The 26,773-nt window shown below is 40.9% G+C and overlaps 1 protein-coding gene across 3 annotated transcripts; it reads right to left on the bottom strand.

Annotated features, from left to right (window-relative positions):
- Positions 1-12,206: 12,206 nt before the first annotated feature.
- LOC135550163 (cyclin-dependent kinases regulatory subunit 1) lies at positions 12,207-24,963 on the bottom strand. Of its 3 annotated transcripts, none has more exons than XM_064980712.1 (4): positions 24,777-24,963; positions 22,332-22,409; positions 22,047-22,174; positions 12,207-12,992 (listed from the first exon to the last, which is right to left on the bottom strand). In XM_064980712.1, exons 2-4 carry the CDS (start codon positions 22,388-22,390, stop codon positions 12,949-12,951), a joined length of 231 nt encoding a protein of 76 aa, XP_064836784.1. In that variant the 5' UTR covers positions 22,391-22,409; positions 24,777-24,963; the 3' UTR covers positions 12,207-12,948. The 3 variants fall into 3 exon arrangements, with proteins under 3 accessions (XP_064836784.1, XP_064836785.1, XP_064836783.1); XM_064980713.1 differs by having other exon boundaries at positions 22,332-22,399; XM_064980711.1 differs by lacking the exon at positions 24,777-24,963 and adding an exon at positions 24,072-24,767.
- Between the last annotated feature and the right edge of the window lie 1,810 nt (positions 24,964-26,773).

Genomic DNA, 26,773 nt, shown 5'->3' with positions numbered 1-26,773 from the left:
TTCGGTGAACCCCTTGCGCACCTGAACTGGCTGACACAGAGGGCACAGCATGATCATAGGTGAGATGTCACTTGGTCGGGTCAACAGGAAGTATTATTAAAGAGATGCTTTACATTGAAATACAGACAGAGATGTAGTATTCCCGGAGTTAATGATCGAAGGTCAGTTTTGCATTTCACCTCCAGATTTAAGAATAAAAAAGCCCAGGCTTAATCATGCTCTCTCGTCTGCAGGTATGTTTTGATGTGAGAGAGGAAGCCAGTCCCGTCATCGCCACCTCTCCCGCTCTTAAGATAACCTTCGGCCAACTGGGGGCCCAAGGCTGGTTAGGAGACACAGCAATTGTGATGAACTGAGAGAATATTAGGGGAGCACTGTAATTCATGAATCATATGCTGTCTGCCGCTGTTCTTACCTCTTTCCCTTTGTCTTCTATACCTCTCTCCCCACCTCGTCTTTCTTCCTCATTTTATAATGTACACCATATGTGCATTGAAGTACAGATTGAACTTGTATTTATAATATTACAATTATCATAATTATATTGCATTTATAACACCTGAATAATGAACTTTTTTCAATAAAGCATTTCACATTCTCCACTGGTTGAAATTAAGTATTTCATTGAAATACTATCCTGTGTCCTCAGATTAATGCAGATGAAGGGAGTTAGATATGCATAGTTTTTCTTTCTGTATATATGAATTACAAATCAATCACGTTTCTAGTCTATTGCATAGTTACAATGTGTAATCATTGAGGTCCCATGAGCAGAACACACTGTTGAAGCATGTAATTGTAATGCATACAGTTGGAAGTCGGAAGTTTACATACACCTTAGCCAAATACATTTAAACTCAGTTTTTCACAATTCCTGACATTCAATCCTAGTAACAATTCCCTGTCTAAGGTCAGTTAGGATCACCACTTCATTTTGAGAATGTGAAATGTCAGAATAATTGTAGAGAGGATGATTTATTTCAGCTTTAATTTCTTTCATCACCTTCCCAGTGGGTCAGAAGTTTACATACACAATTAGTACAGTGCCTTGCGAAAGTATTCGCCCCCCTTGAACTTTGCGACCTTTTGCCACATTTCAGGCTTCAAACATAAAGATATAAAACTGTATTTTTTTGTGAAGAATCAACAACAAGTGGGACACAATCATGAAGTGGAACGACATTTATTGGATATTTCAAACTTTTTTAACAAATCAAAACTGAAAAATTGGGCGTGCAAAATTATTCAGCCCCCTTAAGTTAATACTTTGTAGCGCCACCTTTTGCTGCGATTACAGCTGTAAGTCGCTTGGGGTATGTCTCTATCAGTTTTGCACATCGAGAGACTGAAATTTTTTCCCATTCCTCCTTGCAAAACAGCTCAGTGAGGTTGGATGGAGAGCATTTGTGAACAGCAGTTTTCAGTTCTTTCCACAGATTCTCGATTGGATTCAGGTCTGGACTTTGACTTGGCCATTCTAACACCTGGATATGTTTATTTTTGAACCATTCCATTGTAGATTTTGCTTTATGTTTTGGATCATTGTCTTGTTGGAAGACAAATCTCCGTCCCAGTCTCAGGTCTTTTGCAGACTCCATCAGGTTTTCTTCCAGAATCATCCTGTATTTGGCTCCATCCATCTTCCCATCAATTTTAACCATCTTCCCTGTCCCTGCTGAAGAAAAGCAGGCCCAAACCATGATGCTGCCACCACCATGTTTGACAGTGGGGATGGTGTGGTCAGGGTGATGAGCTGTGTTGCTTTTACACCAAACATAATGTTTTGCATTGTTGCCAAAAAGTTCAATTTTGGTTTCATCTGACCAGAGCACCTTCTTCCACATGTTTGGTGTGTCTCCCAGGTGGCTTGTGGCAAACTTTAAACAACACTTTTTATGGATATCTTTAAGAAATGGCTTTCTTCTTGCCACTCTTCCATAAAGGCCAGATTTGTGCAATATACGACTGATTGTTGTTCTATGGACAGAGTCTCCCACCTCAGCTGTTGATCTCTGCAGTTCATCCAGAGTGATCATGGGCCTCTTGGCTGCATCTCTGATCAGTCTTCTCCTTGTATGAGCTGAAAGTTTAGAGGGACGGCCAGGTCTTGGTAGATTTGCAGTGGTCTGATACTCCTTCCATTTCAATATTATCGCTTGCACAGTGCTCCTTGGGATGTTTAAAGCTTGGGAAACCTTTTTGTATCCAAATCCGGCTTTAAACTTCTTCACAACAGTATCTCGGAGCTGTTTGGTGTGTTCCTTGTTCTTCATGATGCTCAGTGCGCTTTTAACGGACCTCTGAGACTATCACAGTGCAGGTGCATTTATACGGAGACTTGATTACACACAGGTGGATTGTATTTATCATCATTAGTCATTTAGGTCAACATTGGATCATTCAGAGATCCTCACTGAACTTCTGGAGAGAGTTTGCTGCACTGAAAGTAAAGGGGCTGAATAATTTTGCACGCCCAATTTTTCAGTTTTTGATTTGTTAAAAAAGTTTGAAATATCCAATAAATGTCGTTCCACTTCATGACTGAGTCCCACTTGTTGTTGATTCTTCACAAAAAAATACAGTTTTATATCTTTACGTTTGAAGCCTGAAATGTGGCAAAAGGTCGCAAAGTTCAAGGGGGCCGAATACTTTCGCAAGGCACTGTATTTGGTAGCATTGCCTTTAAAATGTTACGCTTGGGTCAAACATTTTGGGTAGCCTTCCACAAGCTTCCCACAATAAGTTGGGTAAATTTTGGCCCATTCCTCCTGACAGAGCTGGTGTAACTGAGTCAGGCCTTCTTGCAGGCCTTCTTGCTCGCACACGCTTTTTCAGTGCTGCCCACAGAATGTCTATAGGATTGAAGTCAGGGCTTTGTGATGGCCACTCCAATACCTAGACTTTGTTGTCTTTAAGCCATTTTGCCACAACTTTGGAAGTATGCTTGGGGTCATTGTCCATTTGGAAGACCCATTTGCAACCAAGCTTAACTTCCTGACGGATGTCTTGAGGTGTTGCTTCAATATATCCACATAATTTTCCTTCCTCATGATGCCATCTATTTTGTGAAGTGCACCAGTCCCTCCTGCAGCAAAACACCCCCACAACATGATGCTGCCACCCCATGCTTGACGGTTGGGATGGTGTTCTTCGGCTTGCAAGCCTCCCCCTTTTTCCTCCAAACATAACAATGGTCATTATGGCCAAAGTTCTATTTTTGTTTAATCAGACCAGAGGACATTTCTCCAAAAAGTACGATCTTGTCCCCATGTGCAGTTGCAAACCGTAGTCGGGCTTTTTTATGGTGGTTTTGGAGCAGTGGCTTCTTTCTTGCTGTCGATATAGGACTTGTTTTACTGTGGATATAGATACTTTTGTACCTGTTTCCTCCAGCATCTTCACAAGGTCCTTTGCTGTTGTTCTGGGATTTATTTGCACTTTTCGCACCACAGTACGTTCATCTCTAGGAGACAGAACACGTCTCCTTCCTGAGCGATATGACGGCTGGGTGGTCCCATCGTGTTTATAGTTGCGTACTATTGTATGTACAGATGAACATGGTACCTTCAGACGTTTAGAAATTGCTCCCAAGGATGAACCAGACTTGTGGAGGTCTACAATTATGATGTCAAGCAAAGAGGCACTGAGTTTGAAGGTAGGCCTTGAAATACATCCACAGGTACACCTCCAATTGACTGAAATGATGTCAATTAGCCTGTCAAACTTCTAAAGCCATGACATTTTCTGGAATTCTCCAAGCTATTTGAAGGCACAGTCAACTTAGTGTATGTACCAAGGCGCAGCATAAATAGAGTTCCACATGTTTATTTAAATTATTTCTTTACCTCCCTATTGTTCACATAATACTTTTTTTGCACTATTGGTTAGAGCCTGTAAGTAAGTATTTCACTGTAAACTTTGATTTGATAATAGTGGTGCTTGGCTTGCAGGTGCAAATTCAGCACACACAACATTCTATAATATAATTGTGTTATTTGACGTGTGAAATTAGAAGCTTATTTGATACGTCAAATAGTGTTATTTGACGGTATATTTTTTGACATGCAAAGACCCAAACGTTCCAAAGCAAGCTAGACTGTCGTCTATGGAACGCCTTTTGGGTCTTTGCGTGTCAAAAAAGATACATGTCAAATAACACTATTTGATGTGTCAAATAAGCTTCTAATTTCACATGTTAAATAACACAATTATATTACATAAGGATCAAAAATGTTTGCAAACTTTCTGGGGTAACTTGCTAGCATGGTACCTTAGCTTAATCTGACTACTATACCATGGCTTGACCGGACCGGGTTATGTGTTGTGAAGCTAGCCACAATAAGGATTAGCCACAATAGTGGAATTTGCAGATCACCTTTAAAATAAAAGTCCCTGGTGAAATCATTACATATTTGGACATGATAATGTTAAACTTGGTTGGAGTGTTGGAATGTGGAGCAATGAAATGGGGTATCAGTCTACTAGGTGACACCCAGAGTACACAACTGTGAAGAGTTTACGGAAATATATGCGTCATAGCTCATATTGAGGGACTTTGACTGTGGGAAATCACCTCTTTGCATCACTGTCAATGACATACCTTAGTTTTGAAGGCTAACCACAAATAACTGTCTGACAGATTAGGGTTATTTTAGATGACAACTAGCTACTGAAACAGGTGAGGACGTTTTTGCCACACCCTGATCTGTTTCACCTGTCCTTGTTATTGTCTCCAGCCCTCTCCAGGTGTCGCTTTTTCCCCCCAGTGTATTTATCCGTTTCCTCTGTGCCAGTTCGTCTTGTATGTCCAAACACACCAGCGTTTTTTCCCGGTTTCCTGCTTTGCCTTTTCTCCTTTTTGTAGTGCTCCGGGTTTTGACCCTTGCCTGTTCTGGACTCTGTACCCGCCTGCCTGACCATTCTGCCTGCCCTGACCTCAATCCTGCCTGCCACTCTGTACCTCCTGGACTCTGATCAGGTTATGACATTTGCCTGTCAGCGACCATTATCTTGCCTATTCCCTTTGGATTTATTAAACATCTTAAACTCCAACCACATGCCTCCTGTGTCTGCATTTGGGTCTCGCCTAGTTTTTGGGGGAGAACATTGTTTGCATACATCAGCTAGCTAGCTTTTTTATGACCAGCACCATCCAGAGCTTGGGGAAGGGCAGGTACGCAAGACAACTTTACCAGAATCAAAGCGTACGTATCGATGAATCGTTGTGACATATGAAATACAAATGATAGTGTTGTCAATGTGTAATAAATACGTAAAATGAATGAACGCGTTACATTATTATGTGACGTGCAGTCATAGTCAGGTCCTGATTGGTCAACAAGCGCATTTGACACATCTTTTTTGACACGTAAAGGCCCAAATGGCGTTCCATATCATACAGCACACCCACAAGCGAGCCACTTTGGGTATGGAACGCTACCTCGCATATAGTTCCGTAAACTCTTCAGTTGTGTTCTCTGGGTGTCACCGAGTAGACTGACATCCCATTTCATTGCTCAAGTCTAAATATGGCATATCACAACTGCCATCGATAAAGACAATACTGTGCAGCCGTATTCATCCACCTGGCCAAGGCTTTTGACTCTGTCAATCACCACATTCTTATCGGCAGACTCAACAGCCTTGGTTTCTCTAATGACTGCCTTGCCTGGTTCACCAACTACTTCTCAGATAGAGTTCAGTGTACACAGATGACACCATTCTGTACACTTCTGGCCTTTCTTTGGCTCTGTGTTAACAAACCTCCAGACGAGCTTCAATGCCATTACAACTCTCCTTCTGTGGCCTCCAACTGCTCTTAAATGCAAGTAAAACTAAATGCATGCTCTTCAACCGATCGCTGCCCGCACCTGCAAGCCCGTCTAACATCACTACTCTGGACGGTTCTGACTTAGAATATGTGGACAACTACAAATACCTAGGTGTCTGGTTAGACTGTAAACTCTCCTTCCAGACTCACATCAAACATCTCTAATCCAAAATTAAATTTAGAATTGGCTTCCTATTTCGTAACAAAGTATCCTTCACTCATGCTGCCAAACATACCCTTGTAAAACTCACTATCCTACCGATCCTTGACTTCGGCAATGTCATTTACAAAATAGCCTCCAACACTCTACTCATCAAATTGGATGCAGTCTATCACAGTGCCATCCGTTTTTTCACCAAAGCCCCATATACTACCCACCATTGCGACCTGTATGCTCTCGTTGGCTGGCCCTCGCTTCATATTCGTTGCCAAACCCACTGGCTCCAGGTCATCTATAAGTCTTCGCTAGGTAAAGCCCCGCCTTATCTCAGCTCACTGGTCACCATAGCAGCACCCACCCGTAGCACAAGCTCTAGCAGCTATTTTTCACTGGTCACCCCCAAAGCCAATTCCACCTTTTCATCCAGTTCTCTGCTGCCAATGACTAGAACAAACTGCAAAAATCTCTGAAGCTGGAGACTCATATCTCCCTCACTAGCTTTAAGCACCATCTGTCAGAGCAGCTCACAGATCACTGCACCTGTACATAGCCCACCTATAATTAGCCCATCCAACTACCTCATCCCCATACTGTTATCTATTTTAATTATTTTGCTCCTTTGCACCCCAGTATCTCTACTTGTACACTCATCTTCTGCACATATCACTCCAGTGTTTAATTGCTATTTTGTAATTATTTCGCCACTATGGCCTATTTATTGCCTTACCTCCGTTATCCTACTTCATTTGCACACACTGTATATACTTTTTCTATTGTATTATTGACTATGTTTGTTTATTCCATGTGTAACTGTGTTGTTGTTTGTGTTGCACTGCTTTGCTTTATCTTGGCCAGGTCGCAGTTGTAAATGAGAACTTATTCTCAACTAGCCTACCTGGTTAAATAAAGGTGAAATAAAAAATAAAAAAAACATCTAATTGGCATTCTCTTATAGATTTTCCACGTGGATGGGGATATTGGACATTTAATCAAAGTTCACTGGAGGACAACTTATTTTTAACTAAGAAAGACATAATTTATAACTGAATTTTTCCATCATGACATAGGATCAGCAAATCCCCTTATTGTTTGGGCAACCTTTAAATGTACCTTCAGGGGTCATTCAATTCAATATTCATCAATAACAAAAAAAAGCCGTTTCTGGATAAAGAGAAAAGACTAACAAGGGAAATCCATGAACTAATAGTAGGGGTAGATAGCAATAAAAATGATACTAGAGAGATACAAAATAAGTTAGAGGAAAAACAAAAATAACTTGAGGAACTTATTTAAGAACGATCTAAGGTAATATATTACAAAAACAAAGCAAACTGAATGGAATATGGAGAAAAATGCACAAAATCCTTCCTAAATCTCCAATACAAAAATAATTTGCAGAAACTCGTTACTGAAGACGGAGTCATCCATGATTCTCCGAATGATATTTTAAAAGAGGAAGCTAATTATTTTAGGCAGGTGTTCCCTTTTCCATCTCATTCTTTCCCACTGAATGAAGATTACAGTGGGGCAAATAAGTATTTAGTCAGCCACCAATTGTGCAAGTTCTCCCACTTAAAAAGATGAGAGAGGCCTGTAATTTTCATCATAGGTACACTTCAACTATGGCAGACAAAATGCGAGAGAGCTAATCCAGAAAATCACATTGTAGGATTTTTAATTAATTTATTTGCAAATTATGGTGGAAATTAAGTATTTGGTCACCTACAAACAAGCAAGATTTCTGGCTCCACAGACCTGTAACTTCTTCTAAGAGGCTCCTCTGTCCTCCACTCGTTACCTGGATTAACGGCACCTGTTTGAACTTGTTATCAGTATAAAAGACACCTGTCCACAACCTCAAACAGTCACACTCCAAACTCCACTATGGACAAGACCAAAGAGATGTCAAAGGACACCAGAAACAAAATTGTAGACCTGCACCAGGCTGGGAAGACTGAATCTGCAATAGGTAAGCAGCTTGGTTTGAAGAAATCAACTGTGGGAGCAATTATTAGGAAATGGAAGACATACAAGACCACCGATAATCTCCCCCGATCTGGGGCTCCACTCAAGATCTCACCCCGTGGGGTTAAACTGATCACAAGAATGGTGAGCAAAAATCCCAGAACCACACGGGTGGACCTAGTGAATGACCTGCAAAGAGCTGGGACCAAAGTAACAAAGCCTGCTTAAGCCAGTACATGTCCAGGCCAGTCTGAAGTTTGCTAGAGAGCATTTGAATGATCCAGAAGAAGATTGGGAGAATGCCATATGGTCAGACCAAACCAAAATTATAACTTTTTGGTAAAAACTCAACTCGTCGTGTTTGGAGGAAAAAGAATGCTGAGTTGCATCCAAAGAACACCATACCTACTGTGAAGCATGGGGGTGGAAACATCATGCTTTGGGGCTGTTTTTCTGCAAAGGGACCAGAACGACTGATCCGTGTAAAGGAAAGAATGATTGGGCCATGTATCGTGAGATTTTGAGTGAAAACCTCCTTCCATCAGCAAGGGCATTGAAGATGAAACGTGGCTGGGTCTTTCAGCATGACAATGATCCCAAACACACCGCACGTTCAACGAAGGAGTGGCTTCGTAAAAAGAATTTCAACGTCCTGGAGTGGCCTAGCCAGTCTACAGATCTCAACCCCATAAAAAATCTTTGGAGGGAGTTGAAAGTCCATGTTGCCCAGCAACATCCCCAAAACATCACTGCTCTAGAGGAGATCTGCATGGAGGAATGGGCCAAAATACCAGCAACAGTGTGTGAAAACCTTGTGAAGACTTACAGAAAACATTTGACCTCTGTCATTGCCAACAAAGGGTATATAACAAAGTATTGAGATAAACTTTTGTTATTGACCAAATACTTATTTTCCAGCATAATTTGCTAATAAATTCATAAAAAAATCATACAATGTGATTTTCTGGATTTTGTCTGTCATAGTTGAAGTGTACCTATGATGAAAATAACATTAACATTTAAGTCATTTAGCAGACGCTCTTATCCAGAGCGACTTACAAAATTACAGGCCTCTCTCTTTGTGGGAGAACTTGCACAATTGGTGGCTGACTAAATACTTTTTTGCCCCACTGTATATTAAGGAATTCTTTCCAAATAATATTAACAAATGTACAGAAAGATCAGTGTGAAGGCCAAACTACAGAGGAAGAACATTTTGAGGCTATTAAATCCTTTCAGTCTGGAAAAACCCCAGGGCTTGATGGCAAGTATTTTTTGATATACTAAAAGCTACATTGTTAGATTGTTTTAACTACTGGTATAGAAATGGTAGCATGTCAGGTACTTGGCAGGAAGGTCTGATTTCTCTACTATTAAAACAAGACCCAGTCTAAAAAACTGGAGGCCCCTTACACATCAACGTTGTGATGCAAAAATACTAGCAAAATGCATTACTCTCAGAATTAAAAGGGTTTTACTAGGTATTGTTCATCCTGATCAGACAGGTTTTTTACATGGACGATACATTGGAGATAATATATAAGCCAGGAGTGGTATTTATAGCAGATTTTGAAAAGGCATTTGATAAAGTAAGCCTGGATTTTATTTATAAATGCCTGGATTGTTTCAATTACGGTAATTCTCTTATAAAATGGGTAAAAAAATAATGTATAGCAACCCCAGGTGTAAAATAGTAAATAACGGCTACTGCTCAGAGTTTTGAATTGTCAAGAGGAGTTAAGCAAGGGTGTCTGCTGTCACCATGCTTCACTGTACAGATAGTGCCACGTTTCCTCCAGACGTGACAATTGGCATTCACGCCAAAGACTTCAATCTTGGTTTCATCAGACCAGAGAATCTTGATTCTTATGGTCTGAGAGTCATTAGGTGCCTTTTGGGAAACTCCAAGCGGGGTGTCATGTGCCTTTTACTGAGGAGTGGCTCCTGTCTGGCCACTCTACCATAAAGGCTTGATTGGTTGAGTGCTTCAGAGATAGTTGTCTTTCTGGAAGGTTCTCCCATCCCCACAGAGGAACTCTGGAGCTCGGTCAGAGTGACCATCGTGTTCTTGGTCAACTCCCTGACCAAGGCCCTTCTTCCCTGATTGCTCAGTTTGTCCGGGCAGCCACCTCAAGGAAGAGACTTGGTGGTTCCAAACCTATTCCATTTAAGAATGATGGAGGCCACTGTGTTCTTAAGGACCAGCAATGTTGCAGACATTTTTTTGGTACCCTTCCCCAGATCTGTGCCTTGACACAATCCTGTCTCGGAGCTCTACGGACAATTCCTTCGACCTCATGGCTTGGTTTTTGCTCTGACATGCACTATCAATGATGGGACCTCATATAGACAGTTGTGAGCCTTTCCAAATCATGTCCAATCAATTGAATTTACCACAGATGGACTCCAATCAAGTTGTAAAAACATCAAAAGGATGATCATTGGAAACAGAATGCACCGGAGCTCAATTTCGTGTCTCATAGAAAAGGGTCTGAATAGTTATGTAAATACAGTATTTAAAATGTACATTTTCTTAAATAAATTAGCAAACATTTCTAAGAAACTGATTTGGCTTTGACATTATGGGGTGTGCGTAGATTGATTAAATAAAAATCTCAGCAATTTTAGAACAAGGCTGTAACGTAACAAAATGTTGAATAAGGGGTCTGAAACACTTTCCAAAAGGGCACTGTACATACATACACTGTACACAGTAACAGCCAAACATTTGGACACACCTACTCAAGGGTTTTTATTTTTTTACATTGTAGACTAATAGTGAAGAAATCAATACTATGAAATAACACATGGATGTAGTAATCAAAAAGTGTTATGAGATTCTTCAAAGTAGCCATCCTTTGCCTTGACAGCTTTGCACACTCTTGGCATTCTCTCAACCAACTTCATGAGGTAGTCACCTGGAATGCATTTCAATTAACTGGTGTTCCTTGTTAAAAAGTTCATTTGTGGAATGTATTTCCTTAAATGTGTTTGAGCCAATCAGTTGTGTTGTGACAAGGTAGGGGTGGTATACAGAAGATAGCCCTATTTGATAAAAGACCATATCCATATTATAGCAAGACAGCGAAAATAAGCAAACAGAAAATGACAATCCATCATTACTTTAAGACATGAAGGTAAATCAAGTCGGAAAATTAAGAACTTATGAAAGTTTCTTCAAGTGCAGTCGCAAGAACCATCAAGCACTATGATGAAACTGACTCTCAAGAGGACCGCCACAGGAAAGGAAGACCCAGAGTTACCTCTGTGCAGAGGATAAATTCCAGAAAATGCAGCCCAAATAAATGCTTCACGGAGTTGAAGAAATGAAATCGACATCTCAAAATCTAGTGTTCAGAGGAGACTGCGTGAATCAGGTCTTAATGGCTGCAAAGAAACTACTAAAAAGGACACCAGTAGGAAGAAGAGACTTGCTTGGGCTAAGAAACAAGCAATGCACATTAGACCAGTGGAAAACTGTCCTTTGGTCTGATGTGTCCAAATAGGAGATTTTTGGTTCCAACCGCAGTGTCTTTGTGAGACGCAGAATAGGTGAACAGATGTTTCTCATGTGTGGTTCCCAACAAGAAGCATGGAGGTGGTGTGATGGTGCTTTTCCGGTGACACGGTCAGTGATTTCTTTAGAATTCAAGGCACAGCACCATTCTGCAGTGATACGCCATCCCATCTGGTTTGCGCTTAGTGGTACTATGATTTGTTTTTCAACAGCACAATGACCCAACACACCTCTAAGCTGTGTAAGGGCTATTTGAACAAAAGGGTGTGATGGAGTGCTGCATCAGATGACCTGGCCTCTACAATCACTCAACCTCAACCCAATTGACATGGTTTGGGATGAGTTGGACTGCAGAGTGGGGGTAAAGCAGCCAACAAGTTCTCAGCATATGTGGTAACTCCAAGACTGTTGGAAAAGCATTCCAGGTGAAGCTGGTTGAGAGAATGCCAAGAGTGTGCAAAGCTGTCCAGGCAATGGCTACTTGGAAGAATATAAAATATTTTGATTTATTTAACACTTTTTTGAGCACTACATGATTCCATAATTATGTCTTCACTATTATTCTACAATGTATAAAAGTTAAAATAAATAAAAACCCTTGAATGAGTAGGTGTCCAAACTTTAGACATGTAATCTATCCAACTACAAAGCCACTTAACACCACTATAAGCAAAATGGCAAAATTTAAAAAGGTTAAAAAGTGCAGAACTAAATTACAATCTGTGAGAAGAATGTCAAATGAAAACATTTATTTATAGTGTACAAGAATTCATAAAAACTGAGCAGCTGATTTGTACAATCATAGACATGGCGACGAAGATATTGGGTCCCATTTTGACAGCTCTAAAAATGCAGACAGTCCTAAAAATGCAGACAGTCTACAGTATAACTGCAGCAGGTCACGATTTATATTAAAAACATTATTTTTGTTTTTACTTTTACTCCACAATATCCAGAGGGCTATCATTTGTACAGTGTAAGAGTGCATACACTTGAAGTATTCAAAATAAGTTTTGAATCAAGTGCCATAACAGGTATATGATCAGTAATTTCAGTAAGATCCCTGCACATTTGTGCTGCCAAAATGCCGCCTCCTATATTTGAACATTTACCATCTTACTATCTGCCTTAAAATTAGATATGTTAGTCAACTCACAGTTGGTATAGTGGGTTAAAGTTGAGAATAATGAAAATGTGTTGCCATTTTCCTTTTCTTCCCAGACGCACACATTGGCAACATTATCAAGCTAGTACATATAGAGAAAAATATGAAAGGGTTCCAAGCAGGTCCAGAGGAAATGTGAAAGGCTTCACAGTGAGTGAGTCAGTGGGTGGGAGCTCGACTCTGGCTCCACTGTATACGATGCAGTATTTACAAAATAGTCTTTATCCATCCAACTGAGTTGTGTTCAACCATCTCCAGCCACCCTCTTATCTTCTTCCCTATGGGTTCTCTCTCGCCCTCTGTCCGAGAGATCAGGCTGCAGGCAGTGGACGACGGAACAGCAAGATGTGGGGCTCTGGAGGGAGAGAGAAAAAGTGAGTGATTGAAGTTTAGGAAGTAAATGAAAACAAAAATGGCAGGTTGTATCCAATATATCTGTCCTTCCTACCAATGTATGCACTAGTTTACTTCCCTTCACTGATTTGAAAGAAAAATCCTTCTAACCCATACCTACAGTGCCTTGCAAAAGTAAGGCAGGGGGCACCACCAAGCAAACAGCACCATGAAGACCAAGGAGCTATCCAAACAGGTCAGGGACAAAGTTGTGGAGTAGTACAGATAAGGGCTGGGATATAACAAAATAAAAATATTCAAAACTTTGAACATCCCACAGAGCACGATTAACTCCATTATTAAAAAATGGAATGAATGGCACCACAACAAAAACCTGCCAAGAGGGCCACCCACCAGGCAAGGAGTGCATTAATCCGAGAGGTAACAGAGACCAAAGATCACTGAAGCTTTGCAGCGCCTTCAGGGTTGAGATTGGAGTATCTGTCCATAGGACCATTTTAAGCCATACACTCCACAGAGCTGGGATTTAATGAAGAGTGGCCAGAAAAAAAAGCTATTGCTTAAAGAAAAAAAATAAGCAAACGTGTTTGGTGTTCGCCAAAAGGCATGTGGGAGACTCCCCAAACATATGGAAAAGGGTACTACAATTCAGATGACTAAAATTGAGCTTTTTGGCCATCAAGGAAAACGCTATGTCAGGCACAAACCCAACACCACCCATCACCCACAGAACACCATCCTCACAGTGACGCATGGTGGCAGCATCATGCTGCGGGGATGTTTTTCCATAGGCAGGGACTGGGAAACTGGTCAGAATGGTGCTAAATACAGAGAAATTCTTGAGGGAAACCTGTTTGTCTTCCAGAGATTTGAGACTGGCACAGAGGTTCACCTTCCCCCCCCCCAAAAAAATAAAAAAAATATTTTAAAAAAGTAACACACGATGGGTTTAAGGGAAACATTTAAATGTCAATGGCCTAGTCAAAGCCCAGACCTCAATCCAATTGAGAATCTGCGGTATGACTTAAAATTGCTGTACACCAGCGGAACGCATCCAACTTGGAGGAGCTGGAGTAGTTTTGCCATGAAGAATTGGCAAAAATCCCAGTGGCTAGATGTGCCAAGAATATAGAGCCATACCCCAAGAGACTTGCTGCAAAAGGTGGCTCTACAAAACATTGACTTTGGGGGGTGAATAGTTATGCACGCACCAGTTCTGTTTTTTTTGGTCTTATTTCTTGTATTAAAATAAAAAATATTTTGCATCTTCAAAGTGGTAGGCATGTGTAAATCAAATGTTACAAACCCCCCCCAAAAAATACCATTTTAATTCCAGGATTGAAATAGGAAAAATGCCAAGGGGGGGAATACTTTCGCAAGCCACTGTGCACTCCAATGCTTTCAGATTTGTGGGAAGTAGTGAACAAAAGGAGATATTATTGGGACTCACCCTAAGTCATATTGTGGACACCTGATAATTCTTTCATGTGTTCTAGTCGTCTCACGAGGCCATCCTTGATCCTTCCAAATATCTTGTTGACTCAATTATTGGAAATCTGGAGAACTTCGGTATTGGATTTTGTATTTGAATGAGAGCAATGGCTGTTATTGCTTACATTTGTTTGGCCTCGGAGTGGAAATTAAGTTTCCCCCAGGAGAGGCATTAACTTATTATCCTTGTTTTGCCTGTGCCGCTTTTCCTAAAGTTGTACAAAAAGGTTAAGTAGCCTGTGTTTACAAACACCACCAACGCAAAATGTTATTGGATACGTGGCAACGATGCTCTACTCAAAATTAAACCAACTAATTGCAGCATTTCCCAAAAAAATGGAAGAGGCAAGTGGAAGAAAGTAAGGAACTTGTCTGTCGGGCCCGCATTAAACACCAAAATTGGCTAAAGAAAATAGAAGCCCAATGGGATGAGAGGATAAGGATAGAAATCTGTTTACCACCCTACTTTATTTATCATTATTACCAGAATGCTAACCAAATTTGCACAAGTAATAGCGAATTTCCATGGAGGATGCTAGCAAAATTTGCTTAGGAGCGCAAACGAAAATAAAACAAATTGCAATGAAAGGCAATCCAGCGCATAGTCAAACATATATAGGTAGGAGCTACAGAATGTAAATGTCCAAACTCACCAAAAATGACAATCAAATATGAACGAGACATTGTGCAAATTAAAGTTGACACGCTTGTCTCAAGGAAAAACAGGAAACCCTCTGGAGCCGCATGTGTACTTTTTGTAATCTGGAGTCGCTAGGGCAATGGGTCTGCCTGCTCTGAAAAGTGGCGCAGCAAACAGGTCTTGAGAGGAGAAAAAAACAAACATTTTTGCTTCAATATATCCACATCATTTTCCTGCCTTGTGATTCCATCTATTTTGTGAAGTGCACCAGTCACTCCTGCAGCAAAGCAACCCCACAACATGATGCTGCCACCCCCGTAGTTCGTGGTTGGGATGCTGTTCTTCAGCTTGCAAGCATCCCCCCATTTTCCTCCAAACATAACAATGGTCATTATGGCCAAACAATTCTATTTTTGTTTCATCAGACCAGAGGATATTTCTCCAAAAAAACTGTAGTCTGGCTCTTTTATGGCGGTTTTGGAGCAGTGGCTTCTTCCTTGCTGAGCGACCTTTCACGTTATGTCGATATATATGATTCGTTTTACTGTGGATATAGATACTTTTGTACCCGTTTCCTCCAGCATCTTCACATGATCCGTTGCTGTTGTTCTGGGATTGATTTGCACTTTTTGCACACAAAAGTACGTTAATCTCTAGGAGACAGAATGCGTGTCCTTCCTGAGCGGTATGACGGCTGCGTGGTTATATACTTGTGTACTATTGTTAGTACAGGTGAATGTGGTACCTTCAAGCATTTGGAAATTGCTCCCAAGGATGAACCACACTTGTGGAGGGCTACAATTTTTGTGGGGGTCTCGGCTGATTTCTTTTGATTTTCCCATGATGTCAAGCAAAGAGGCACTGAGTTTGAAGGTCGGCCTAGAAATACATCCACGGTACACCTCCAATTGACTCAAATTATGTCAATTAGCCTATCAGAAGCGTTAAAAGCCATGACATTTTCTGGAATTTTCCAAGATGTTTAACTTAGTCAACTTAGTGTATGCAAACTTCTGACCCACTGGAATTGTGATACAGGGAATTATAAGTGAAATAGTCTGTCTGTAAATAATTGTTGGAAGAATTACTTGTGTCATGCAAAAAGTAGATGTCCTAACCGACTTGCCAAAACTATAGTTTTTTAAACAAGAAATGTGTGGAGTGGTTGAAAAATGAGTTTTAATGACTCCAACCTAAGTGTATGTAAACTTCCAACTTAATATGCAAATTGTTGTATATGTGTGTTTGTAGTTTTGTTTAATAATGTGTATTTAAGTTGTTTTGTCTGAAACGTTGTTCCCCTTGCTGCCATTGGACCAGGTCTCTTGGAAAATAGATGTTCTCAATGAGAAAAACCTGTATAAACAAGGTTTAAAAAAAGTAAAAAATAAATAAAATGGTAGTGGCAGTTGTACAGGTAACTCATCCAAAAGGGATTGGACTTCTCAAACACGGCAGGAAGTGAAAACTATAGGATGCCCCATGTCCTTATTAATTCAGCCACTTAAGCAAGCAAAAAAAAAAGATAAAAATGCATAATTAATGTCTTGCTGAGTTTTGTAAACACATCTTAAATGCTTCTTGTAATTTCTGCCCGGCATCAGACTAATTTTGTGCTTCAGTTGCACTTCACGCGGATGAGAAATCACAAATGGCCATTTTATTTTTACCAACAAAATAATAAAAATACCGGAAGTCAGTCAGCATCCAACTGTCTCTCGCCCTCTTTTTGTAACAGAAGTATAGTAACAGCATTATTATGAACAACTGTTGGCATTAGGTGACTGATGTGTAGCTACTTTTCTCCAGTATATTTCTGTTAAAATGCAAGATTAATGTAGCCAACTTTGCTTAAAGTTATTTCTATGTAAAACAGAAATGATGATGGCCATGCAGTGTTTTTGCAAAAAAGACCTTGCCTTATTGTTTGCGGATTTGTGACTGCCAGCCAAATAGAGTTTCACTTCTGTTGTCATCTGATGAAAATTAGGTAATTTTCTGCAGAATATGTTGCAGAATATGTTGCATTAATGTTCTGTGAAGAAACATGGTAGTTGCATGCCCCTGATCACTCAGTTTAAATTAAAAAAAAAAAAAAAAAAAAACGATTTAAAAACATAACCCGTCAATACACCGCTGGATTCACCTGCTCCTGCTTTCTCCTGCTGTACTATTTACAAACAGACGTGACAGGCTCAACTTTTCAGTTAGCTTTGTAATTTAAAAAATTGTGCCGGGTGAAAAGATTTTGTTGATCTGCTTTATCTCCCAATATATTGCACAATTTGACTGCGGGTATTTATTTAAAAAGTAGCTACAAATATAACATTGTATTAAAAAACTTCAAATAGTCTAAACGGTATTGAAAAACCATCCCGTGGCTATATCCAAATATACTGCCCACTCAGGACTTTATTCTGTGTGTGTTCAGTGAACGGTCTCTCCAATGATGCACATAAGGCAAGCTCAAATAAGTTAGTGTGACACACCCAATGCAGCCCACCATATGTTCAATAGATGTCCATTGTCATTCTGGTTAGTGTTTATTGGCTTATTTCACTGTAGAGCCTCTAGTCCTGGTCACTACATATTATCCAACCTATTAGTTCCTCCACCCACACATGCGATGACATCTCCTGGTTTCAATGATATTTCCAGAGACAATATCTCTCTCATCATCACTCAATACCTAGGTTTACCTCTACTGTATTCACATCCTACCATACCTTTGTCTGTACATTTTACCTTGAAGCTATTTCATCGCCCCCAGGACCCCCTTTTACTCTCTGTTCCAGACGTTCTAGACGACCAATTCTCATTGCTTTTAGCCGTACCCTTATGCTACTCCTCCTCTGGTGATGTAGAGGTGAATCCAGGCCCTGCAGTACCCAGCTCCACTCCTATTCCCCAGGCGCTCTCTTTTGATGACTTCTGTAACCGTAATAGCCTTGGTTTCATGCATGTTAACATTAGAAGTCTCCCTAAAAGTTTGTTTCATTCACTGCTTTAGCACACTCTGCCAACACGGGTGATCTAGCTGTGTCTGAATCATGGCTTAGGAAGACCACCACAAAAATTCTGAAATTTTCATCCCAAACTACAACATTTTCAGACAAGATAGAACTGCCAAAGGGGGCAGTGTTGCAATCTACTGCAAAGATAACCTGCAGAGTTCTGTCCTTCTATCCAGGTCTGTAACTAAACAATTGGAACTTCTACTTTTAAAAATCCACCTCTCTAAAAACAAGTCTCTTACCGTTGCCGCATGCTATAGACCACCCTCTGCCCCCAGCTGTGCTGTGGACACCATATGTGAACTGATTTCCCCCCCCATCTGTCTTCAGAGCTCGTGCTGCTAGGCAACCTAAACTGGAACATGCTAACACCCCAGCCATCCTACAATCTAAGCTTGATGCCCTCAATCTCACAAATTTTCAATGAACCTACCAGGTACCACCCCAAAGCCGTAAACACGGGCACCTTCATAGATATCATCCTAACCAACTTGCTCTCCAAATACACCTCTGCTGTCTTCAACCAAGATCTCAGCCTCATTGCCTGCATCCGTAATGGGTCAGCGGTCAAACGACCTCCACTCATCACTGTCAAACGCGCCCTGAAACACTTCAGCGAGCAGGCCTTTCTCGTCGACCTGGCCGGGGTATCCTGGAAGGACATTGTCCTCATCCCGTCAGTAGAGAATGCCTGGTTATTTTTTATTTTTTTAAATGTCTTCCTAACCATCTTAAATAAGCATGCCCCATTCAAGCAATCTAGAAACAGGAACCGATATAGCCCTTGGTTCTCCCCAGACCTGACTGCCCTTAACCAACACAAACATCCTATGGCATTCTGCATTAGCATCAAACAGACCCCGTGATATGCAGCTTTTCAGGGAAGCTAGAAACCAAAATACACAGGAGTTAGAAAAGCAAAGGCTAGCATTTTCAAGCAGAAATTTGCTTCCTGTAACACTAACTCAAAAATGTTCTGGGACACAAAAGTCCTTGGAGAATAAGATAAGAATAAGTGCAGCTGCCCACTGCACTGAAGATAGGAAACACTGTCACCACTGATAAATCCACTATAATTGAGAATTTCAATAAGCATGTTTCTACGGCTGGCCATGCTTTCCACCTGGTTACCCCTACCCCGGTTAACAGCACTGCACCCCCCACAGCAACTCGCCCAAGCCTTCCCCCAAATCCAGTCAGCTGATGTTCTGAAAGAGCTGGAAAATCTGGACACTACAAATCAGCCGGGCTAGGCAATCTGGACCCTTTCTAAAATTATCTGCCGAAATTATTGCACCCCTATTACTAGCCTGTTCAACCTCTCGTGTCGTCTGAGATTCCCAAAGATTGGAAAGCAGCTGAGGTCATCCCCCTCTTCAAAAGGGGGGGGGAACTCTTGACCCAAACTGCTGCAGACCTATATCTATCCTACCCTGCCTTTCTAAGGTCTTCGAAAGCCAAGTGAACAAACAGATTACCGACCATTTCGAATCTCAACATACCCTCTCTGCTATGCAATCTGGTTTCAGAGCTGGTCATGGGTGCACCTCAGCCACAATCAAGGTCCTAAACGATATCTTAACCGCCATTGATAAGAAACACTACTGTGCAGCCGTATTCATTGATCTGGCCAAGGCTTTCGACACTGTCAATCACCACATCCTCATCGACAGACTCGATAGCCTTGGTTTCTCAAATGATTGCCTCACCTGGTTCACCAACTACTTCTCTGATAGAGTTCAGTGTGTCAAATCGGAGGGTCTGTTGTCCGGATCTCTGGCAGTCTCTATGGGGGTGCCACAGGGTTCAATTCTTGGACCGACTCTCTTCTCTGTATACATCAATGATGTCGCTCTTGCTGCTGGTGAGTCTCTGATCCACCTCTACGCAGACGACACCATTCTGTATACTTCTGGCCCCTCTTTGGACACTGTTAACAACCCCCGAGACGAGCTTCAATGCCATACAACTCTCCTTCCGTGGCCTCCAACTGCTCTTAAATACAAGTAAAACGAAATGCATGCTTTTCAATCAATCTGCTCGCCCGTCCAGCATCACTACTCTGGACGGCTCTGACTTAGAATACGTGGACAACTACAAATACCTGGGTGTCTGGTTAGACTGTAAACTCTCCTTCCAGACTCACATCAAGCATCTTCAATCCAAAATTAAATCTAGAATCGGCTTCTTATATCGCAACAAAGCATCCTTCACTCATGCTGCCAAACATACCCTCGTAAAACTGACCATCCTACCAATCCTTGACTTCGGTGATGTCATCTATAAAATAGCCTCCAACACTCTACTCAACAAATTGGATGCAGTCCATCACAGTGCCATCCGTTTTGTCACCAAAGCCCCATACACTACGCACCATTGCGACCTGTATGCTCTCGTTGGTTGGCCCTCACTTCATACTCGTCGCCAAACCCACTGGCTACAGGTTATCTACAAGTCTCCGATAGGTAAAGCCCCGCCTTATATCAGCTCACTGGTCACCATAGCAGCACCCACTCGTAGCACGCGCTCCAGCAGGTATATTTCACTGGTCACCCCCAAAGCCAATTCCTCCTTTGGTCGTCTTTCCTTACAGTTCTCTGCTGCCCATGACTGGAACAAATTGCAAAAATCTCTGAAGCTGGAGACACGCATCTCCCTCACCAGCTGTCAGAGCATTTTACAGATCACTGCACCTGTACTTAGCCCATCTGTAAACAGCCCATCTATCTACCTACCTCATCCCCATACTGGTATTTATTTATGTTGCTCCTTTGCACCCCAGTATCTCTACCTGCACATTCATCTTCTGCCGATCTACCATTCCAGTGTTTAATTGCTATATTGTAATTACTTCGCCATCATGGCCTATTTGCACTCACTGTATATAGACTTTGTTTTCTTTTGTTCTACTGTATTATTGACTGTATGTTTTGTTTATTCCATGTGTAACCCTGTGATGTTGTATGTGTCGAATTGCTACACTTTATCTTGGCCAGGTCGCAGTTGCAAATGAGAACTTGTTCTCAACTAGCCTACGTGGTTAAATAAAGGTGGGAAAAATAAATAAATAAAAAAGCTCTGCGTTCCTATGCGTCCCTATCGAGCAGTGAATGGGATATCAACCAGATTCCTTTTTCTATGGCTTCCCTAATGTGTCTAGTGTCACAATACATAGTTTCAGGCTTTTATTTTTAAAAATTAGTCTGAACGACAACATTGCGTCAGTGGCCAGCTGGAGGCTCTGAGTGATTTGTACATAATAGACAAATGCAACCATTGTTTCTCTCTATCCTACTAAGAAGCCACCTGTCCCGGTTGATATATTTTCGAATAGATATTTGAAAAATACCTTGAGGATTGATTATAAAAAACGTTTGCCATGTTTCTGTCGCTATTATGGATCTAATTTGGAATATTTTTCGGCGTGGTCGTGATCGCAGTTTCCGGTGGATTTCTCTACCAAACGTGAAGTACAAACGGAGGTATTTCGGCTATAAAAAAATAATCTTTATGGGACAAAATTAACATTTGCTGTCTAACTGGGAGTCTCGTGAGTGAAAACATCCAAAGCTCATCAAAGGTAACCAATTTAATTTGATTGCTTTTCTGATTTGTGACCAAGCTGCCTGCTGCTAGTTAGGCACAATGCTATGCTAGGCTATCGATAAACTTACAAATGCTTGTCTTGCTTTGGCTGTAAAGCATAATTTCAAAATCTGAGATGACAGGGTGATTAACAAAAGGCCAAGCTGTGTTTCAATATATTTCACTTGTGATTTCATCAATATTTTCTAGTAATATTTTCTGTCAATTGCGTTCTGCTAATTAGTGTCAGTAGATGACAATTCTCCCGGATCCGGGAGAGAGTTCCAAAAGTTAATGACTAGCCCTGTAAAATCTGTCAGTGTACCTGGTTGATGGATCATGTAGTGTATCCAGCCTTGACTCTGCTGGACGCCCAGGTTCCTCCACTCAGTCTCTGACATCAGATGGGTCTTGGGCACACGCTTGGCAATGTCCTTGGGCAGCATCACGTGCCTACAGACAGTGGAGACATGGAACGGTACTTTACGGAGTCACGCTGTGTCAACATCACAGGGCTGGGAAGGAAGATAGCTGTCAGGCAAGCGGTGTCAGTACTAGCTATATAGCTAGATCAAAACCGGTTATGAAGAAAAAAGTACCGTCAACTTACCTATACTCAAATTTCTCATCATCGTATTTGTCAGAGTAATATATCTGCTTCTGAGACATGATGCCAACCTGAAAAAGACTAAAGCAATCAGTTTAGTTAATAGTCCAAGGAAGATGAGTGAAGGAATGGATTAGTGGCGAACAAAAATGGTGCTCGTGTGATCTAGTAAATCCATGCCTCGTTCCATCCAACGTTTGTTGTTGGAGTGAAGGTTTTGGACCGATGGAGTTACCTGGGAGATCCGTTTGACATCTTGATGAAAAAGCACAGATGCATTGCATCAGTTAGGATAACAAGTGGGCTTATTTATTTTTTGTGTGTTTAAGGAGCATGCTTTGAACAAGATTTCAGATTGGAAGGTGTCATGTGGATCTGTGAAGTAAGGGCACCTATCAAGGGGGTTCTCTGGAGTGGCGCTAAAAGTGAGTGCAAAGGATGTAACTGAAAAGTAGCTGCAGTGGTGGTATGGTGGCTGGAGAGAAAAGGCCCACTCATTCATTATTTTGGTCTTTAAAAGAAGTCTCTCACACGTATATTTGGGTTGTGAGATATCCTGTACGAGACATCGTGCCCAAATCCATGTAGTGTGATAAATGTAAAATATTTGGACATGTCAATTGTATGTTTTGGGGAAGATTATTGTATGGCAGTTGAAGCAAAATGCTGCAATTGTGGTGTCGAACATGCGCCCTAATTCCTAAAGTGCCTTGTTACGTGAAAGCGAGAGGTGGCAAGAGTAAGCGCTGGTCAGCGTTTCTCCTATCCGAAAGCAGTCAGAAGAGAAACGTTGAAGAAAACATGTTAGTTAAAGACCAGGATCCTGCCATGTTAAAAAGGTGGACTTGGTATTGTTTACTGCATTGGTTATAAACTGCACAGTGCAAACAAAATAGTAAATCTGAGAAAATAGACATTGTGACTGCGGCTGAAAGTTTAGGGACTCGGGCATTTTACATTAGAGGCATTACAAGGAACTATGACTGAAGGAGTGGGATGGGTGTATTTATGTATTTCTTTGTTTTGTTGCCATGTTTTTTCATTCACTACCCATGCAATAGGTGGCAGCAATACACCTAGTCGGTTAGTCTGCCAACAAACCCCATTGAAGTGAAGGCAATAGAAATAAGACATAATTACAGGTTTGTCAGATCAATGCCCCTGCATAGTGCATCATAAACTAAGGTAGGATTATTTGTCTAAGGCAACAAGCTTTGGCTACGAGCTAGCAAACCAATCTAGGTCAGCTATTTATCACTACATCATACTCGGCTGGACACATTACATTTTTAACAATGCTTTAAAAATAAAAAGTAGTTCAATGCGTCCGCGGTGGAGCCGTTTCAAAATATTACCATATCCCAGCTGCATGCCGTAGTTTTGAAGTAATCATGAAAAAACAGACCTTATTTTAGGGCATTTTTCACCCTGTCAGCTCCTATTAGTTCTATTGAACAACTGTGGCACAAACTCGAACCCCATGTTGTTGTAATGTCACAATGGCAACTACGCTATAGTTGGCAATTCAGACCTGCTCACGGTGTTTATAGTTAAAATGTTAACAAACAAAAAAACGTTACTCTGAGGTCGTCCCCTTGTTTACTACAGGGAAATATAGGCATGTCTGTCTATTTTGCCAAATAGCTCCAGAATAATATTTTTTTTTATTGGACACCACTTTAATCATGAGATTCTCATATTTCTAATTATCTTGTTGTCATCTAACGTTAGCCTCCGAAATACCTTTTGCCCTTGGAACGCTGAGCTCCCCCCAATGTTGTCCTATGGAGAAGCATGCTGGCATATTTCACCAAATATCTCGCAATGTGTATATTTAGATTTCCTCAATTCGGACACCATTTTAAATCCCATCTTTCGAATGGTGTGAGCCTTGGGCAGTGTATCTCATCAAACGCTAGACCAGAAATAGCCATTATGTTCCTACTTCCTCGTTATGCAGACATGAGCACACTTGGCACCATTGATGTGCGGATGTTTACTTTCTACACGAGTTGTTCTTTTTCCAGTTTCGTCCTAAGAACAGATTGTAGTGGCAAAATAAAAAGCGATACATGTTTTGGTGCCATTTAGGCTAAATGGAATTCTAAACTTCACTCCAGTCAAAACAGGCTCTGCGAACGTTCGATTCCATTCATTTGCTATGGGCTCGCGCTAGTGTTCCAGCTTAGCCAACGTTCTTCAGCCGTTCTTCAGCCTTGGGTGAATCGACACGTTTTATTGTCCAGCCTAATTATACATAACTAGCTACTCAAGTCAACCATTGACTGTTCTAGCTAACAATAGTTAACAAAATGCCACCCAACAACTGTTGAAACTCCTAAAATTAGCTGGCTAACCACTCTAGTTAACAATAAAATGCATTAGCTAACTACTATAGCAGACTTAGCTAGCTACTAGCTTTGACAACACAAGTAAAGCACAAATCACCTTTATCCACGTGGCTTGTTCCAAATGATTGTACTGGTGATTTCCTAACGAGAATCTAGATATATCACAAAATAACTGTTGTTTCTACAATATTGTCCTGTTTCTGATGTGGTCAATGGACCTTTTTCAAGTTTGCTGCGAGTTTCCCTCTCTAAATGTTAGCTACTGATCCGGCCTTTCACCATTCAAAAAGCCACCGCTGCTTCTCATTGGTCAATCCACTCACAGAAATGATCATGTGATTTACCTCGGCCCTGTCATTGGTTAGAATCTAAATATATATATATATATATATATATATATATATATATAAGAATTACAAAAAATATATATATATGCCAATGGGATTCGTATCTCATTTATTTATCGTTGGATTAATCGAACCTCCTCATTTATATATATACCACAAATGCAAATTCCATCTAGACACTGTTGCCCTAGAGCACACAAAAAACTATACATACCTTGGCCTAAACATCAGCGACACAGGTAACTTCCACAAAGCTGTGAACGATCTGAGAGACAAGGCAAGAAGGGCATTCTATGCCATCAAAAGGAACATAAATTTCAACATACCAATTACGATCTGGCTAAAAATACTTGAATCAGTCATAGAGCCCATTGCCCTTTATGGTTGCGAGGTCTGGGGTCCGCTCACCAACCAAGACTTTACAAAATGGGACAAACACCAAATTGAGACTGCATGCAGAATTCTGCAAAAAATATCCTCCGTGTAGAACACCAAATAATGCACGCAGAGCAGAATTAGGCCGATACCCACTAATTATCAAAATCCAGAAAAGAGCCGTTAAATTCTACAACCACCTAAAAGGAAGCGATTCCCAAACCTTCCATAACAAAGCCATCACTGACAGAGAGATGAACCTGGAGAAGAGTCCCCTAAGCAAGCTGGTCCTGGGGCTCTGTTCACAAACACAAACACACCCCACAGAGCCCCAGGACAGCAGCACAATTAGACCCAACCAAATCATGAGAAAACAAAAAGATAATTACTTGACACATTGGAAAGAATTAACAATAAAACAGAGCAAACTTGAATGCTATTTGGCCCTAAACAGAGAGTACACAGCGGCAGAATACCTGACCACTGTGACTGACCCAAACTTAAGGAAAGCTTTGACTATGTACAGACTCAGTGAGCATAGCCTTGCTATTGAGAAAGGCCGCCATAGGCAGACATGGCTCTCAAGATAAGACAGGCTATGTGCTCACTGCCCACAAAATGAGGTGGAAACTGAGCTGCACTTCCTAACCTCCTGCCAAATGTATGACCATATTAGAGAGACATATTTCCCTCAGATTACACAGATCCACAAAGAATTCGAAAACAAATCCAATTTTGATAAACTCCCATATCTACTGGGCGAAATTCCACAGTGTGCCATCACAGCAGCAAGACCTGTTGCCACAAGAAAAGGGCAACCAGTGAAGAACAAACACCATTGTAAATACAACCCATATTTATGCTTATTTATTTTATCTTGTGTACTTTAACCATTTGTACATTGTTAAAACACACACATATATGTGTGGGTAGCCTAGTGGTTAGAGCGTTTGACTAGTAACTGAAAGGTTGCAAGTCCAAATCCCTGAGTTGACAAGGTACAAATCTGTCATTCTGCCCCTGAACAGGCAGTTAACCCTCTGTTCCTAGGCTGTCATTGAAAATAAGAAGTTGTTCTTAACTGACTTGCCTAGTAAAATAAAGGTAAAATTAATATATATAAAATATGACATTTGTAATGTCTTTAATTGTTTTGAAACTTCTGTTTGTGTAATGTTTACTGTTATTTTTTATTGTTTATTTCACTTTTGTATATTATCTACCTCACTTGCTTTGGCAATGTTAACACATGTTTCCCATGCCAATAAAGCCCCTTGAATTGAATTGAATGGAGGAATGTATAACGCCCCACCCAGCAGAATGTCGACCAATCGCGTTCACTTCATCATGCTGCGTCATAAGGTTGTAGTGA

The sequence above is a fragment of the Oncorhynchus masou genome, chromosome 12, assembly GCF_036934945.1.
Source record: "Oncorhynchus masou masou isolate Uvic2021 chromosome 12, UVic_Omas_1.1, whole genome shotgun sequence".
NCBI lineage: Eukaryota > Metazoa > Chordata > Actinopteri > Salmoniformes > Salmonidae > Oncorhynchus > Oncorhynchus masou.
This window is presented reverse-complemented; position numbering and strand designations above follow the sequence as displayed.